Below are 17167 nucleotides of genomic sequence, written 5' to 3'. Positions count from 1 at the left end.
ACGTTGATCGTGATTCGAAAACATCGCTGTCCAAACACGGTACATTCAACGCTTCCAAAATTTCCGGTTGTCAATAATATTTTTCCCGACCTTTTTTTATCGCCCCTGTCAGGGTCGTCGTCGTCGTTCTTCGAGCCGATGAAAGAAACTCCGCCGGGTTTGTCGACTTCTCGCGGTTCGACGCTTTCCGCACTCTTATGTTATGGTACACACGTGTCTCCCGAACGCGTGTATTATAATCGACGAAGTTTTCACGCCCAGAAATTAATCGAACTAAAGCTCGTCGAACTTTTGAGAGGCTGAAAAATATGGATGATTAATTTCTTCGACGGTATCTCTGATTTGGAAGTTTCCGAATTCGGTGCTCCCAAGCGTTCAGTATATACTTCCGCCAACCCCTGGCCACGTCAGGGTATTATGAAAATTGGAATCGTGCCAGAATCGTATTATATCGTTAAAGGGGATGAAATAACCCTGATACAATTATCGTCGTCAATTATTGAAGAAACGATTCAATTGCTTCGACGGATTTATTCGTCTTACAAACACCGTCTTTCTTTCGTGCAACTTGTGTCAACGTGTCGAATGCACGTCGCTTAAAATCTCGACACTACTTTTCACTATAACCAGCGCAGAGACTCCACATCGAATAATAAATAATGCGACGAATCGGCCTACGTAATCCAAACATGCATGTTTTGTCGATGCGAACATCTGGCCATAAGCGGGGCGTGAGAGTTCGTCGAAGATACCGTGGCAACACGAGGTGCACGTCAGTCCATGAAAAAGCTTCGCGAACGGACTTATTCGAAACACGTGTGCGTTGGAAAAAAAAAATTGTATGAAGTTCGAATGACGATGAGGCAAAAATTCGAGCCAACTTCGAGATTTCTCATCGTCCCCTGTTCGATATAAAACCTGTAGCACGCGTCCGTTCTGAGAATAAATTTTCTGCAATCCGAGATTAAATCTAGTTACAGGAACGCGTTCCAATTTCGATGTCGCTATAATGCCGCGACATTAGCATAGCCTCGAATACCGATGTCGTTCAATTTACACCGTCGAGCCACAGTTATATATATGTTTCTATGGTTAAACAAAACCCCCACCGAATCACGTACAATTTACATGTTCATTAGATCCAACCGTACGCTACACGAGTCCGCCAATAGTCACCCAAGTAAACGAGATTTCGCGATAAAGTACATTACCAACAAAAATAAGCGGGCCACCCTGTTTTGACTCAAAAAAAAAAAAAAAAAAAAAAAAAAAACACCCGATTTCGGAACCTCGTAACTGCTCGAAGAATTGGGGTGAAGAGTCAGGGATTTCAAACGTTTCGTACGATTTTGGAAAATTTTGAACTTTTCAAATTCTTCACCCCTATTTTTCGAGCAGTTATGAGGTTTCCAAATCGGATGTTCTTCGGAGACGAAACGGGTTGGCATTTTTTTTCACGACCCATCCATCCGGGGTCTTCCTCTACAATTGATCGCTCTAATTTCGGTAGCTTCTTAATCGCTCCAAGAGACCGAAATCTAATTTAGTTTCCGAGCTAGCTACGGTCAATTTGTCTAATTGATCGTTGAAATCTGATCCTCGGATTCCTTGTAAAATCACAGCTTCAACGGATCACCGTTCCAAGCGCACTGTGTCATATTGCGAAAATTTTATCATAAACAAATGCGAGAGTCCATTCGCTGAATTGAACCTAATTGTAAGTACGGGAAAAAGTGCAACCGGTACCGTAACGATAGCGGCTCCACCGGTTCGGGGTAAACTTTTCCGAGGGGTAAGCGTATAATGCGAACCTCGGTCCGTTACGGCGGACACGCGGGTCATTACTTAACTCGGTACGAAAGGGGTTGATCGAAGAGCACCGAAAACCCTAATCACTCTCAGCCATGCAAGTCTGAAAACAAAGCCGGATGTAACATCGAAACTCCGGCGATCCTCCGTTTTTGGCCGGGTAAAAGGAGAATTTTCTTTTTTTTTTTAGAAGTAAACTGTCGAAAAATCGAGACTTTCGATGTTTCCCCAAAGGTCAACGACATCGTTTCATTCGTGTTTCAGGAGACTCTGATAAAGAGACTCGGAGCGAACGCGCATGCCTTCACCATGGAAGTTACACCCCTGGCACCACCTTCGGTGCAGCTGGTACCCGCGAAGGAATACAACGGTGCGCCGATCGGAACGAGCTATGACGTCAGAGCGTACGTCGGTAAGTTTCCATTTAACGATTATTTTACGGTGAAAAGAAGTTCCCGGAGGTATACTACGCGAAGCGCGACTCGTCCCGCGAATCGGGAGTACGATCGTTCGAACCCGGATAGAGTTGTAGCGGCGTGGGAACGCCGCCGAGTTTTCGCCATTTGCCACAGTCGTTATTTCGAATTTTTTGAGCGTAACTTTTAAATAAAACGTTTTTCGCAAAAAATTCAGCGGAAAAGGCGGACGAAAAATTGCATCGAAGAACCATGGTTCGGATGGGGATAAGGGTTGTTCAGAGGAGCTGCCCTCCGCCTCTTCCCGCCACCACGCCGCACAGCATTCCCACAACGGCCGGTGTTGATCTGAGTGCGTCGCTCAAGTCGCAGAGGACGAAAGCCAACGAGTCGGCGAGTGACGTAGCCGACGAGGATCAGGGTAGGTACAGATGGAAAACTTCCGCGGGATCGGACCGTTGCTTTTCTCGACGTTGTTTTTTCTTCAACGGAGGATTTTTCCAGAGCCGACCCCGCCCCACGCGGCCGTGGAAAAACCATTTTTACTGAGCGACGGGAGGGTCGGATTGGAAGCCAGACTTGACCGGGCCATATACTCCCACGGTGACCCCGTGGTGGTTCACGTGAACGTCAACAACAACAGCAGCAAATCCGTCAGGAGGATCAAGGTAAGGGGGAAAAAAAGCGCGCCTAAGACCACCGAGTTTAACGTACGCTTCGTAGTATTCGTTACGAAATTCATACGGGTCGTCACCTCTACGCGTACCACGTCATCTTGTTTGCGATCTACGGGGCTAATCTCACCTCGGCAAAGTTTGCGCAACGGATCAACCGCGGCACGAGTCCGCGCATCTGGATCGTATCTCCGACGAGAAGTCGCGTTGAGGAGAGTCGCTCGAGGAAATAGGCATTTTATTTAAGGGCCCCGAGGGTCGCGCCTAATTTACAACATAGCACGAAAATTTTGAGGGGGAGGGAGGGGTTGACTATCCACGAGTTTCGTGATATACGACCCCATCAAAAAAGTAACGGTCCGTCAGTTCGAAGGAGGCTCGTGGACCCACCGCTTTACAGGAGAATCGAGTTCCCGTCTCCCGTCGAGTGTGGAGAATTTTAATGTTCGAAAAAGCGCGGTAAAACGCCTCGTCTCACCTACTAATCTATGCGCTCGGATCTATTTCGCGCCTCGAGGCACGTTTGGCGGCAAAAATTGACCGCTCCGCTCGGCCGAGCGTTTCACGGATTTCAGAGCCGGTGTCTAGACTATTTCTTTCTTCGAGAAGGGCGAAGTTCCAAGTGCCGTAAGAAATAATGACGAAAGGGTTCTAACGGCCACTGCCCCGAAGTTTATTTTACCAAGAGCAAAAATCGGGTACGATTTCATAATGTAGCGGGTCCGTACAACGGGTGTAACGCTCCTCGTTTTCGAGCTCTTAACGTCAGTGATCGCAGAGACTCGTTGAACCCGCGTGTGTAAAGAGGACTGTTGATACACGCGAAGGGATGGTGTAAACGGTACAATGTGCCCTTATTTGCGTAAACGCTCTAGCGACACACATTTTCTAGCTGGGAAACTTTGAATAAATTGGCCGTAGATTAGATAGGGCGAGGGAGGAAGAGAGGGAGGTGGGCTGAAAACTGAGACGTCATGTAACAGGTGAAATTATCATTCGTGTTGTTTGTGAGCGGTGACATCATCCCCCAAAAATCGAAAATACTTTGGGATGAAAAATGTACCTCGAGGTGATCGGGGGATTTGGTTAAATTTATATATTCCGGCGAGCAAGGTCGGTAAAATACCTCCGAGAATAATCTTGAGCATTGAATAGTGTGGCGGAGATGAAGGAATTCGAGGAACAATAGACGAAGGTACGAAATACGGGAGAAGTGTAGGATGAATGAATTCGTTGTTGCGAACGAGATCGTTGCGATACGGGGAAATATGTATTTACCGGGTGGGCTCCAAAAGACGGTGGAGCTACACCGAGCGAGAGGGAGGGTCGAGGTAAAATCACAGAACTCCGCCGTGCTAATTTTATACGCAAACATTTGTTTCGTAATAATATTTACGAGTTACCGCAGCGTATTCCGAGGAAGAGGTGAGCCATTAGGAGGGAAAGATACACCCTTTGAATGAAATTGAGATTTGACGAAAGTTCATTAGCTGACTAATTAACTTGAGAACAAGTTTGGACACTGTTTTATAACTTTGTATCCGAGGGCCACGGAGAGTCACGCGCAACTGCAGTCGAGGAGAATGAGGAGCCGCTACGTCGCTCGACCCCCAAAAATACAAATCAAAGAAAACACAATAAGATGTGTAAGCGAAACCGCCGTTACAGCGATCGATATCACGACTCGCGTTTTGCGTGCCCTAAATTGCGAGCGTGCCTCCGGTAATCGAAACCTCGTGGGCCGTGATTCTCGGTCAGGTCAGACAAATAAAGTGACCTTATCGGAGGTACGATCCGTCTCGCGGTCTGTTATAAAACCAACGTTGATGGACGCCGGTGACTCGAGCGTCGGATCGGGTTTCGGAGGGGCCGTTAAACGACCACGTGAAAAAGTTCGGAGTTTGCTTCAAGACCGGAAGAAATTCGTGTACCGGATAAGCGAGGTGTGACGAACGTGTGGCACGCTGAAAATGATGAAGGTATATAGGTAGAATCTAACGACCTTGACACGGCGTCGGTGACCCAGTATCGAATACACCGGAGTAGCTTGGCTAAGGGGTTGAAACGTCGAAACGTGACGTCACTTCGCTAAGACGGAAGCGCACGAGACCCCATCGGACGGATGAATAAATGAAGAGACGCTACGGAAATATATGGAGGGGTGGGTACGCCGCGACGCGACCGGCTCAGAGAGAACCGAATTTAATAACGTATTTATTTCGCATCCCGCGATTCTCGATATAAAGTCACGTCGTATACTGCGCACAAATTTTGCGACAGGAATAAATTAAACCGCTCAAATCACAAAGTTCTAACGTGAGACTGAATTTTTATCAAATTTGGATCGATCGAAGCAGACGCCGGTACATCAGACTCAGTCGCCTCCTTTTCCTCCCTAATTCTTGTCGTCCTTGATTTGTCGATATTTCGATATCGATTCGGTGCACATCGCTAAGCTTCCGGTAAGATAAAGCTCGGTCCGGCGATGATCGATAATATTTAATTTCCCTGATGTGTGAATAGATGCTAAATATTCCTCATTCGACGCATCAAAAGCTCGCAGAACTCGTTCCCGTTGCTCGAGAAATTTTACGCCCGACGGAGTCAAATTTACTCACGCGTTTCGAGGGGTGGCACGCCGTTAAAAGCCGAGAAGAGAAAAAAAATGAAAAAAAATAAAAAAATAAATAAAACGGAGCGTCATCAAGGGGGATAATAACGCGGAGCACAAGCGTCCATACAGTTACAAAATTGAGGAATAATACCAGCTGTCGCCGAATTGTTAATAATTTACCAAGGCAACAACCAATTTTAATCTTCATTTCGGAGTAGTGGATGCGGCAAAACAAAAAAAAAACAAAACATTGGCGCGGTAAAAATTAGCTGCGCGTCAGGTGGAACTCGGTATCCCCGTTGGTAGCGTATATCCACCCCGTTCCTTATAAGACTTCGGAGACCGTGTAGGTGGTGCTCGCGTGAATCATCTCGCGTTACGCAGGAACTGGATCCACAGTACACGAGGGTGTATTTTAAAGGAGCGTAAATCAAGGACTATGATACCCGCGTCCGCTGCGCAGCGTCTTGTCTTTTCGCTACTCCCCCCGCAGTCGGAAATTCGACAGTAGCGAGGAGCGCGGTACGCTGAGGAGTTGGGGTTGGGGTTGGGGTCGGGGGTGTCGCTAAACGAGATATACGAGCAACCCAAATCTCGAAAAGGGTAGAGGCGGACGCGCGGGTATACGAAGAGCAGTCTCCTAAGGATCCCTCGAGTGCATTACGAAGCAGGTTTCGGGCTCGTTGTGTTTGCCCGAAGAGAATTTTCCGCCCCCGCGAATCGACGCGGAGGTTCGTCGTTTCAAAAATTTATACGCGAGTATAGCGCTAGAGTCCGCTCGTACTCGGACGTACCGCTCGGAGAAATAATTCTCCTTGTTTCCTCTCGGCCGTATATATCGAAGTTGAATTTCTTCAGGCGAAAGAAACGCGAGCCTGCACCGCCGGACCTTACGGAGAGGACGAGAATAACGAAGAACCCTTATTTAATTCAGGGGCGGGGGGGGGGGGGGGGGGGGCAACGGGTGAAGCGTCGAAGGCGCGACCCGAAAAATAGGGTTTTCAAATAATTGAGGGAAAGGTAGAGGATAGCGCGAACGCACACATAGCCGCGCCGGTAGGACGGGTGCGCGTATGGCAGGGTACACAAAATAAAGCGAATGAGGGATCGTTGCGGGTGCGCGGAAACTTTATTAGAGTGCCTCCGAAGAGGGAGGCCGTTCGTTCCTCCCGCCATGCTTTCGCTTTCCACGCCTAGTCCCGACTACGCGGTACGGGTATTACGCGCGCACCCCCGTAGGCCGGTGGGCACATTTGCGTTGGTATTAAAAAAAAGGACCAAAGGTCGCTCGGCGATAATAAGGGCGCGGTGGCTTTCGGGTGGTACCGCGAGCAAAGTTTGCGCAAGTCGCGGCGTCATTATAATGTACAACGAGATAGTATAGTTACATCCAGAGTTACCCGCGCGAACAATCGAGATCGCCGTAATTGCTCCTACCCGATTATCAAGTTCAACGGACTTGCTTTAATCACTTCCGGCGAATTGAATATCCTCCTTCGTTACGCGATACTTCGCGGAGCCTTAAATTACGCTCGAATAATACCGCGCGGAAATCAATTCCTCATCAAACTCTGTACGCCCTTAGATGAAATTGACCGCGTGCGATGGAACGGATACGCGGACGAACGTGTAATGCACTCCCGGTTAGAGAGGATAGAGAAAAATTTATACGAGAATACGCGATGCGCGGGTCTGATCTTTAAAGCCGACTCGGGTCATGATCGTATACGTATACGAATACGAGAAGGCTGGCTGGCCTGGCTTTACGGCTTACGGAATCCCTTAATACCCCGTAGAGAGAAGAATTTTAACGAGACCATTTAACGACGTACGAGCGACTATGCGGAGGTACACAGTATACGTTGTACGTTAACTTAATATTAGCTCTCGTAGATTATTCGCTTTCGTAGATTATAAAAAAAACGATCGGCGAATCCGCTGTGACCCGATGGTTTGCGAAAACCGGTGTCCCGGTCTTTTTGTGCGCTCCGACGATGACGTGATAGCGCGATGATTGTATTAGTTTTTCATCTACGGTCCGGTAATCCGATGTGACCGAGTGATCGACGATGTGGTTTCGTACCGTCCCCTACATGGGTGTTGAAAAAAAGAAAACAAAAATAAAAAATTGCTTCGATCAATTTTTCAGTCGTGCCGCGCTCGCGGTTCGCACAAACCACCCCGAGAAACTGGGTAGTAGGTAGGTAACATCTTATACATATCGTATTATATTACCAGAGGTCCGTCGACGTTCGATAGCTTTAGTTTTTTACCTTCCGTACGTACGTACGTGTACTCGGTGCCCCGCCCTCGGATTGGCTCATATTTTATCCGGTTGATCGTAACCCCGCAGCTTTCGATATTCGATGGAATATCCGCACATGTTCCAACGACGAGGAGTGCACTGTTTCTAACTGATCGAAATACTTTCATCCATGCTCGAAGTGCTAAGTTTATCGAAATGTTGGTTAAGACGTTATAGCTGAATACCATTTATTTTCATCCGGGCTTTAGATTTTTGTCCCGTGGTATTTATTTCATCATCACATCATTATACTTCACACGCGTCTTGAGTTTTTTTTTTTTTTTGTTTTTCAATCCACGAATTTTTTTCATCGAGATATTTCAATCTTCCTGCTCCAAAAAGCGAAAAAGTGGTGATAACTCGATGAATTTTGTAGATAGACCAATTTAGCCTGCGGATTTGGATTTCTGAGATCAAAATACATTGAAATAGCATAGGAAAACCAAGGGAAAAAAATATCAATTTTTGACCCCAAAATCGACAAAATTCCAAGGGGTACCCCTTTGGATTTTTCGATTTTTGGGCCAAAAATGAAGTATTTTAAAAATCGACTGCAAGACACTTTTCTAACGCATTTTGACCTCAGAAACACGAATCCGTTGGCCAAATTGAGCTACGAATTTTTCCCACCGAGATATCCTCGATTTTTCACATTTTGGAACTAAAAATTGGCGATGACTCGATCTACTCAAGTCGATTTTGTTAGACGTACAATTCTTTCGAAACTCGGATAACTAGGGTTATTCCAATAGGCTGTTAGTACGAAACTTTCCGCTGGGTGAGATGAAATAGGCTCTACCGGGATCAGGTCTTGCACCAAGAAACGTTCAGTAATTGAATGTATGTCGTGCAATTAGTTGTAGACCCGTCAGGGAACAGCTTTAACTCGCAAAGCTTAGGCGAGATGTCTGGAAGAGAACGACCAGTTTCTGGTTTTGCGAGAGCCCAACACCGCGAAGAGGCAATCACCCCGGCAAATGGGGATCGCCCCGAAACTTGATGGGGAATTTACCCGCAAAACTGTCGCTCGTCAACAACCAGCTAAAATTTACACCAAATTCTGCCGCAACGTTGCAAGTGACGAGAGCAAAATTGGATAGGATCGCTTTTTTTGCCAGAGATAAATAACGCCGGTACCCACCTTCTTTACCAAAGTCTTTTTATGTTTACCTCGCCTCCTTTTTCTCATCCCGTGTCCCGCAAACTCTACAATTTCGCTTTTATACGCTCCTATCTCGCGCGCTTACGCTTTTCTGAGTTATTCTTAATCAATTTCGGTTCCGGAGCATTCTTCACGCACGTTGCGTACACGCCTATACGTATACCTCCTATAGGTATACGTCTGTACAGGGCGACTTTTTGTAATTGCCTCAGGCTAATATTTCGAAGTCTAATGGAAATATGAAAAAACTTTTCATAAAAAAGCTATAGGGTTCAGAGGAGCGAAGAAAATGGTGATCACGGTTTTACCGAATTTGAAATTCGCCACGGTCACGTGAGGTCTGTTCGTTTTTTCGAAATTCGAAGGAGCATCAAATTCCGCAGAAAATCCATTGGGGGACCAATTGGTTTTTTCACAGGTATTCGTGGTGCAGCACGTTGACGTGTGCATGTTCAGCAATGGAAAATTCAAGAATGTTGTGGCACTGGTGTCCTCCCAAGACGGATGTCCCGTAGGTCCCGGCGGATCATTGTCTAAGAGCTACGCGTTGAGACCGATAAAAGGTTCGACGAAAAACTGGATCGCCTTAGAGGACAGCTACACGAAAGCGGGGGCAACGCTGGCCTCGACGGTAGTGAGTACCGGAAATAGCCCGGAAGACAGAAACGTGTTCGCCATTTACGTGTCTTATTACGTCAAGGTTAGTAGATCGCGAATATACGTAGGTACCGTTTACGATTCGGAAGCGAAGAACTTTTCTTGTAATCTTCGTTCCGACATTTTATTTCTCTCTCTCTCTCTGTTTATCTTGGTGGAAAATCGAATGCGACGACGGGGTCCGGCGACTCAAAAAAAAAAAATGCAATATCGTCGAAACCCAAGTTTTTTTTACGATGTTTGCAGGTAAAACTTTTGGTGTCCGCGATGGGGGGTGAAGTTTCTTTGAAACTTCCGTTCAGTTTAATGCACAACAATACGGATCCGGACCTAATAGGGCTTCCATCGCCCATGAGAGAACCGACGGTGGCTAAGCCGTTGGAAAAAAATCGAGAGATCATCAACCAACAGTCGGAGGGTAAAGACTCGAGTCGGCAGAGTTCGAACGATTATCTGCAGTCGAGTCTCAACGATAATCCGAAACTGGAACGGGCGTCGAACAAGGGTCAGTTGCTCAGAACAACGGGGAGTCCGAAGAGTAAAGAAAACATGGGAGACGTCGACCTCATAGAACGATGCGAGGAAGACAGGGGGACCTGAGACGAGGTTGGGGTGCGCAATCAAGAAGATATGCCCCGTCAATCGACCAAGAATAATTTTACGAAAAACCTCAAAAATTCCACGAACAAGAGCTACAAAGAAGGATTCAGCATCCACAGAGCTTGGTGCTGTTTCAGACGAGCCTCGTAGTCGAGTCGCGTGAGACCGCGTTGAGCTAACAGAACGTAGGAGGGTGTAGATGGAACTGTGACTCATCGGAAACAGTCACCTTATCAACGTCGAAATCTTCGCGGATTTTATCGTCGGATGATATTCGACATTTTTACCGTGTAATTGACTTTGTTCACCCTCCAAACTCTCGCTGGAATTCAATCGAGCGACGCAATAGATTTTTATATTGTACCTGTATAAGTATAGGGGGGGCGAAAAAGAAGAGTAAGAGGAAAAGTGAAAATAAAACTGCCTTGATGGAGTCAATGATAGAATTACGTAGTGATACGGAGTATGCGTGCTATAGTACAGATACTTTTATACTATCCACGCACATCCGCGAATATTTACACGTAACTAAGTACCTGCGCGTATTTAGACTGAGGGCTGAAATCTCAAGCATTCATAGGGATGAATATAATATCGCAGGTAGACGTCGTCATTCGTTATCCTGCAGTTAAATTGAAAGTAAACCTACAACTTCATATATCTAAAGACGTACGTACATAATAGGCACGGTGCTGATTAAAATAAGCAACGCACGAACCTATCGATTTCGATGTGATCGATTAACTGAGCGGGAAAAAGAAATGGGGAAAGGGCATAAGATCGTCGGGTTCACTGCGTCGAATTAGCGGGTTAATATAATTGATTGATTCCAAGAAAACGAATAATTCAATCTGAAACCCGGAGTCAATATCGGAATGGCCCTCGTTCCAGTCCTATGAGCTTTAAATTACAAATACATCGCTAAATGTACATAAAAGAAAATCATCGACGATCAAAGTTTCGAACAATTTCTGAAATTATATTTATTATACTCTAGTGAAAAATTTGTGCATATCGAAATCAGAATATTACCATGTAATTTGAATTAGCTAAGTCATGTTTTTTTGTCCAGTTGATTCATTCTGTTCAGCTATGTGTATGCACTGCGCTTGGTACTTTGTGTATAAACTTGGAAGCAATCAGACAATACTAGCTTCCGCAGTAGAAATAAAAGACAGCAGATACTTGCTTCGGATCAAAACCCAGAATAATGGAACTGTGGGGTTTCAGTCTGATACCGTAATAGTAATATCCTGACAAAGCACTGACGAATAAATGGAATCACGAAATTGTTCGACCATGAAAAGGACCAGATTTTAACCAAAAAAAAAAAACTTTACGTTCTCACAGAAAAGGTCAAAGGTTGACTATTCATAGAGACCTCCTGTAGGTATAAACATACCGAGAAAGATACATGACACGCGTCATAATTATCACTTTTCTACATCGCCTGTACCAGAATAATGTATTTTCCTTGCTACTATTATAATATACCTGCGAACACTGTGCGTTTGAGTGTCCCACTAACTCTGGCGAGTCAGAAATATACATATAATTGTGTGTGAATCGTATTTTCGTTGAATACGATTTGATATTGCCTAAGAATGATACACCCATTTGTATGTTACACAATGGCGTAGGGAAAAAATTGTCGATTATACTTACATGTAAAATAAAAAGTTGTACATAATGGTCAGTATAATATATACACATGTATAGCGCATAGACTATAACAGTGTCTATGTTTATACTATAAATCAACAGGTTGAATTGGTGCGAAAAAATCTGGCGATAACCTTGTCAAGCCAGCTTCACAAAATTAATACCCAAGTTCAATATTATTATGACATACCATCAAATGAATTTGTCCATTATTTTATGATTATACTTCTTTTTTCACCGCTACCCAAAATCCTATATACTTGCTGTAATCGTACGTGTGTATAATTATTGTATGAATTTCCTAGCAACAAGTATGTTTGTGTATAAATAAAATCTTGACCGTATTGTATATCCACTCGCTGCAATTTTATGGTGATTCAATTGCATAACAAAATAATATCGAATGGTTTTTTCTATGGAGATAATAAATATCAGACCACCGAAAAATCAATGAACACATGTATGTAATGACTTGAATAAAGATAACCATCAAATGTATGTAGATGAAATTTTGTTGATTTACCCACCCTGATGGTGCTACAGCTTTTCTCTCATTCAGCAGGCTATCATCGCAGAACTTACAGAGGAACAAGGATGCAAAAATTTCTGACCATAGATCAGCTGCCAGCCATCATCATTTTAGAAATAAAAAACATGTAACTCACTATGATAATCTCTGAGGTATCCCCTGAGAATGACTTTTTGAATAGAATCGTCCTTGCCATACACGTCGATCAAAATGTACTTGAATGTTCCATTGTCGTCAATGTCCACATCGGGTATCGCTTCTAGTATTTTTTCCATGTTCTTGCAGAATCTGTGGGAAATAACAAGGCATGTCAAAATTTCGGGTGAAAATGTATAACCGGGTGTCTAGTCGACCTAACCTTACGCTCAGGGTGCCATTTCTGCGTTTCGCAAATTTAACTGGCACCCACGAACTATTGTGGACGAAGTATTTGTCCTTTTCATTATTACATTATTCTCTGAAGTAACCTCAACCTAACAAAACTTAGTAAAGAGATGACCGGCTTTCTTACCAATCTTGCCTTGACAGTGTCTGACAGTAGTCTATCGTTCGCCAGCGTTCGCCGCAAACAGGATGGTGGGAGATCTCATCCTTATCTCGTTGGGTTTCATATGTTTTGTTAATTTCTCGTAGCCAGTTTTGCAGCGCACCTGGTGGTCGGTGGACGAACCACTGAGCCCCCACTCTGCGAGTGAGCGGTCAATTGGAACTCGAATTCGAAAAAGAATTGGATCGAAAAAATTGCTTCAACACGTATGAAATCTAGAGCGATATGTATTTTAATCTTCTGAGCAAAACATCAGTATAACAAATATATAATCGTTCTGGACTATTGACAGTTACGCCTATCTCTATTCATAGATACATCCACAATGTATCCCAAATTAATTTTGGATCAAAATGATCGATGCATATTCGAAATTCTGATCCCGCTGTCTTCACGCCGACGAACAATACCCATTTCTCTCGTCTGTAACACAAAAATGTTGAAATAAACGTTGACTGAAGAAAGGGTGGCTTACATGAATAAAAAAGCAGAAAGATAGGGGTAGGTGGTACGTGGATGGCATTGCTCATCGCTTGCAACCCGCGTTGATATATTGCATTTCGGGTGACCTACCATTAAACAGGGCGGCCGCAATCCACGCGGGAATCTTTTCCATTCACATAACTTCCCTGTCACCTCACCAATTTATTTAATCCACAGATATGTATTCAAAAGGCTATTTATGGCTCCTTGAAAATTCTGTACGAATCATCTACAGACGGTGAATTTCATCGCTTCACGCGGACATAAAGTGCCAATCGACTTTGGTCAGGAATGAAATTTAAATCGTAATAGGATTTTAACTCTTATCAGAAGCTTATCTCCGGAGTTATAAGCAACATATCTCTACCGTGGGACAGCAAAACAGTTCAGCCGGTTACGTCTATAATTTTATTAACTGAAAAAAAAGTTTAATCAATCGCAAACAACTTGTATTTCAGACAAGTGCGTGCCGCACGTAGCCTGTGAATATATATCACGGCAACTTGCGCCATTTTCAATTTTGCGAAATACGCGACGAATGGGTAGAAAAAAATTCCCCAGTGATCCACTAATCAACGTCCTTGGATTTCCTAAGGCTAAATGAGCCCATGGGTAAACAAGAAATTTCACCAGTCCGAATAAAAACCATATGATATAGGTATATGCATTATCACTGATAACATTGAACTTATCGTGGATCCAGAGATTGGTTGTAAGATTGATGGGTGGGATAGGTATTGCCATTTACTTATCAGGTAAATGTTAACGTCGTACGGACATTGGCGAACCAGTGGTTTATATCAGTATTAGGATAGTGACGCTCAATCTTAGATAGAACAATGGAAGTTGGTGTACCTCCTTAGATAGACAGACTCTGACTTTATTTATAAAATCATGTGGCTCAGAATTCAATCGGTTTTTATACTGTGCATTATTGTGAATCACCAAATTGTAGCAGGTAAGTTTAAACTGAAATTGGTGTGTCGCAAGAAATCGAATTTAGTACTTCTTGCGTCAGCTTATAGTTTTCGCAATATTTTTTTTTTCACGAACCATCTCTATTCCAACCGAGTTACACCCGATTAGCTGTACATAAATAGAACGATATTCAAAAAAAAAAGATAATTCATCGATCGGATACAATTATAATTGAATCCTCGAAACCCGATAGGCCGTTAGTACGAAACTGACATGATATTTCGAGGACATTACGTTGTCAGGGTCGCACATCGATCGATATTTAATTAAAAACTAACTAAAATTCATTGTATCGTAGATTTGTTTTATTACGCACCGCGGATAGAGTTGGCGGAATCGAGATTCGATCAGAACTTGTCACATTATGAGCTTGCAAATTGTTCCCAATACAGCATTGCCTATGGATCGACGTGTAGTTGCCACAATTGCGAGGGTGAGTTTTTCACCAGATAATATCCCCGATCGAAGTCATTGAAAAAAAAGTATCTAATCCCATCAAATTAACAGGAAACGAACGTTGTAGAATTTGTTGTGACTCGCCGGGATTTACATGTTGCTATTGCGACAAGTGTTCCACAACGTGTTGGTAATAATTATTTTTCACCTTCCGATACGATCGATCGAATATAGATCCTCGCAGTTTAATTTTAATCCTCGGATTATTTCAGGAACAACGAATGGCGATTGGTATCGTTCGCACAAGTCGGATTTTCAACCGCATTGTTGGTCGCTATAGTCGTAACGATTGCGTTATTTTTAAGAATCTGCAGCAGGTGAGAATTTCCTTGTCTTTCCTTATTTGTTTTTTTTTTGCACAACAACAAATTCTGCATACAATGACTTTGAAATTGGAAGTTCAAGTGGATTGCGGTTTTGGCGCTCACAAAATAGCGCGGATCCTCTGATAAGGAATTCAGTGAGCAGAATCAGCGTGTCTTCGATCCAGCAATACATAATCGACAGACTTCAAGATAGGCCGCCGCGATACGGTGACTTATCGGACGCACCACCGGAGTACGACACGGACCCGCGGTCCAACAGGGTGAGGGAAAAACTATTCGAATAAATAGAACAACGAAACTCACGCTCACGCTGTTCGCTATTACAGATGGCTACTACAGAAGCTCCTCCCAAATACACTAGACGACCGGGACAAGCGGAACGCACGCAAATTTCAACCCTCAATTCGGATGTTCCAACGCAATTGGATGCGACCGTCACAACCCTGTCGGTAACCCCGGTTCATCACATGTAACAATTAGCAAATGGTTTACATGGAATCGAGCAATAGACTGTTTTTACGGTACAGTAATGAATTTATGACAATAAGTGTTACGCGGCAAGGTATTCGCCTTGTCCCGTTTCTCCGTTGACGCCAGATATATTTAAGATATCTACTTTGATAATCGGAAAACTAGAAATTATGCGTAGGTATTCTTAATATGAAGTTAACTGAGAATGATTGGAATTAGTACGTAAGAAATATTACTTGTAACGTAAATTCTCAATGTCCATAATTGAAAAGCGGAATTTCATATTGTATAAAAGTTGTGAGGCTGTTGGATATATATGCGATTGTTGGAGATTGCCGATAAACGCTAATGTAGGCTCATAAATAAAAAATCAGCAATGTCACCAGCGATGTTACGCGTTCTTCGCAATAAAAACCGATAATAATGATAAAAATATTGGGAATAATGATGGGAATAATCATAAAAATCATAATGGGGAGACAAATTATAGTAATAACAACAACAATTGGGTAGCGGAAATTATTCAAAGCTCTCAAAATTATATAATGAAAATGTAGTTTATTTGATGTGGTGCAATGACTTAAAATAAATTGAAAAATGAACGTTTGTATGAGCTGGGATTGATGGTCAGCAATGCGCACGAAAAACTGCTGCTAGACTACGGCCTCTCGTAACGAAAATTTTCAATTTTAAATGCAGCATATAATGGAAATATAGCGGTAGGCGATTGTGTAGCAGTAGTTAGTGACCCGTTTATGCTGATTTTGATGATGAGGTAACACTTGTCTTACTTGTACTTATTTTATCAAATTATCCAGTCATACACTCATATATTCTTGCTGAAAATTGTTTGCCATTTCTTTTGTATTTATTTCTTTACCATTTTCTTTTCCCTTTCCAATTCTCATTTGCTATAAACCATGTCGAACTTGATTTATTTATTTATTTTTTATCCACTCACTATTCCTAATATAACTAGGTCTCTACGAAAGAATGAACGAAAAGTAATGAAAATAAAAATAGAAAAACTCTTAATATTTACAGGTTTTCCGAAGGGAAATTGCCAAATAGTCCTAAAGCTTGATAATAACACATGGTGAGGTGAATTTAAACTTTTTTTTAACGATGAAAAAAAATATAAGAAAAGAAAAAAACCGATAGGGCCATTACAAATGTCGTTGTTGCATTCACGATCAGTATTCAAAGAGCTGTGATTTTCTGTTTTCTACAAGTTCTCATTTTTCAGTTTAGTTTAGTTTTTTTTTTTTTTTTTTTCCATTTTATTCGCTTGTTTGGTTTTCATGTTTTCTTTTCCGTTCTGTTGTTCAAAATTAGTTAAAAATTGGACCATCTCTGGGCTAGCTCCAGGACCAAGTGGACAATGTCCGCTGCTAAGCCAATAACTTCATAACTGGCTACTTGGAAATTGGAATTGGTAAATGAGGTTGTGACAGGGGAGTTTTCGGTCGGTTGGGAGT

The 17167-nt window shown here is 43.2% G+C and overlaps 3 protein-coding genes across 7 annotated transcripts in view; 2 read left to right on the top strand and 1 right to left on the bottom strand.

Moving 5' to 3' along the window:
• The window catches only part of LOC105693324 (arrestin homolog), a 35126-nt gene extending 22729 nt beyond the window's left edge, over positions 1–12397 (top strand). For all 3 annotated transcript variants that reach the window (XM_048649026.1, XM_020856585.2, XM_048649025.1), the window contains exons 6-10: positions 2074–2221; positions 2443–2646; positions 2730–2893; positions 9399–9680; positions 9884–12397. In XM_048649026.1, the coding sequence (XP_048504983.1) occupies positions 2074–2221; positions 2443–2646; positions 2730–2893; positions 9399–9680; positions 9884–10237 (1152 nt within the window). In that variant the 3' untranslated portion in view covers positions 10238–12397. The remainder of the gene's footprint in view (positions 1–2073; positions 2222–2442; positions 2647–2729; positions 2894–9398; positions 9681–9883) is intronic.
• The window catches only part of LOC105693325 (14 kDa phosphohistidine phosphatase-like), a 47627-nt gene extending 33866 nt beyond the window's left edge, over positions 1–13761 (bottom strand). The window contains exons 1-3 of one of the 2 annotated variants that reach the window (XM_020856588.2): positions 13549–13761; positions 12940–13398; positions 12565–12716 (exon numbers count right to left, since the gene is read on the bottom strand). In XM_020856588.2, the coding sequence (XP_020712247.2) occupies positions 12565–12703 (139 nt within the window). In that variant the 5' untranslated portion in view covers positions 12704–12716; positions 12940–13398; positions 13549–13761. Of the gene's footprint in view, positions 1–12564; positions 12717–12786; positions 12915–12939; positions 13399–13548 lie in introns of those variants that run through there. The other variant, XM_048649070.1, reaches the window with a different exon arrangement.
• Positions 13762–14226: 465 nt separating this feature from the next.
• LOC105693464 lies at positions 14227–16545 on the top strand. Of its 2 annotated transcripts, none has more exons than XM_012413410.3 (6): positions 14227–14416; positions 14735–14869; positions 14944–15022; positions 15105–15209; positions 15298–15478; positions 15545–16545. In XM_012413410.3, exons 1-6 carry the CDS (start codon positions 14353–14355, stop codon positions 15689–15691), a joined length of 711 nt encoding a protein of 236 aa, XP_012268833.2. In that variant the 5' UTR covers positions 14227–14352; the 3' UTR covers positions 15692–16545. The 2 variants fall into 2 exon arrangements, with proteins under 2 accessions (XP_012268833.2, XP_012268832.2); XM_012413409.3 differs by having other exon boundaries at positions 15292–15478.
• The last annotated feature ends 622 nt before the right edge of the window (positions 16546–17167 follow it).

Source organism: Athalia rosae, chromosome 1 (assembly GCF_917208135.1).
Source record: "Athalia rosae chromosome 1, iyAthRosa1.1, whole genome shotgun sequence".
In the NCBI taxonomy this organism is placed as follows: domain Eukaryota; kingdom Metazoa; phylum Arthropoda; class Insecta; order Hymenoptera; family Athaliidae; genus Athalia; species Athalia rosae.
The sequence above is the reverse complement of the archived record's forward strand: the minus strand, read 5'-3'. Positions and strand labels throughout refer to the sequence as shown.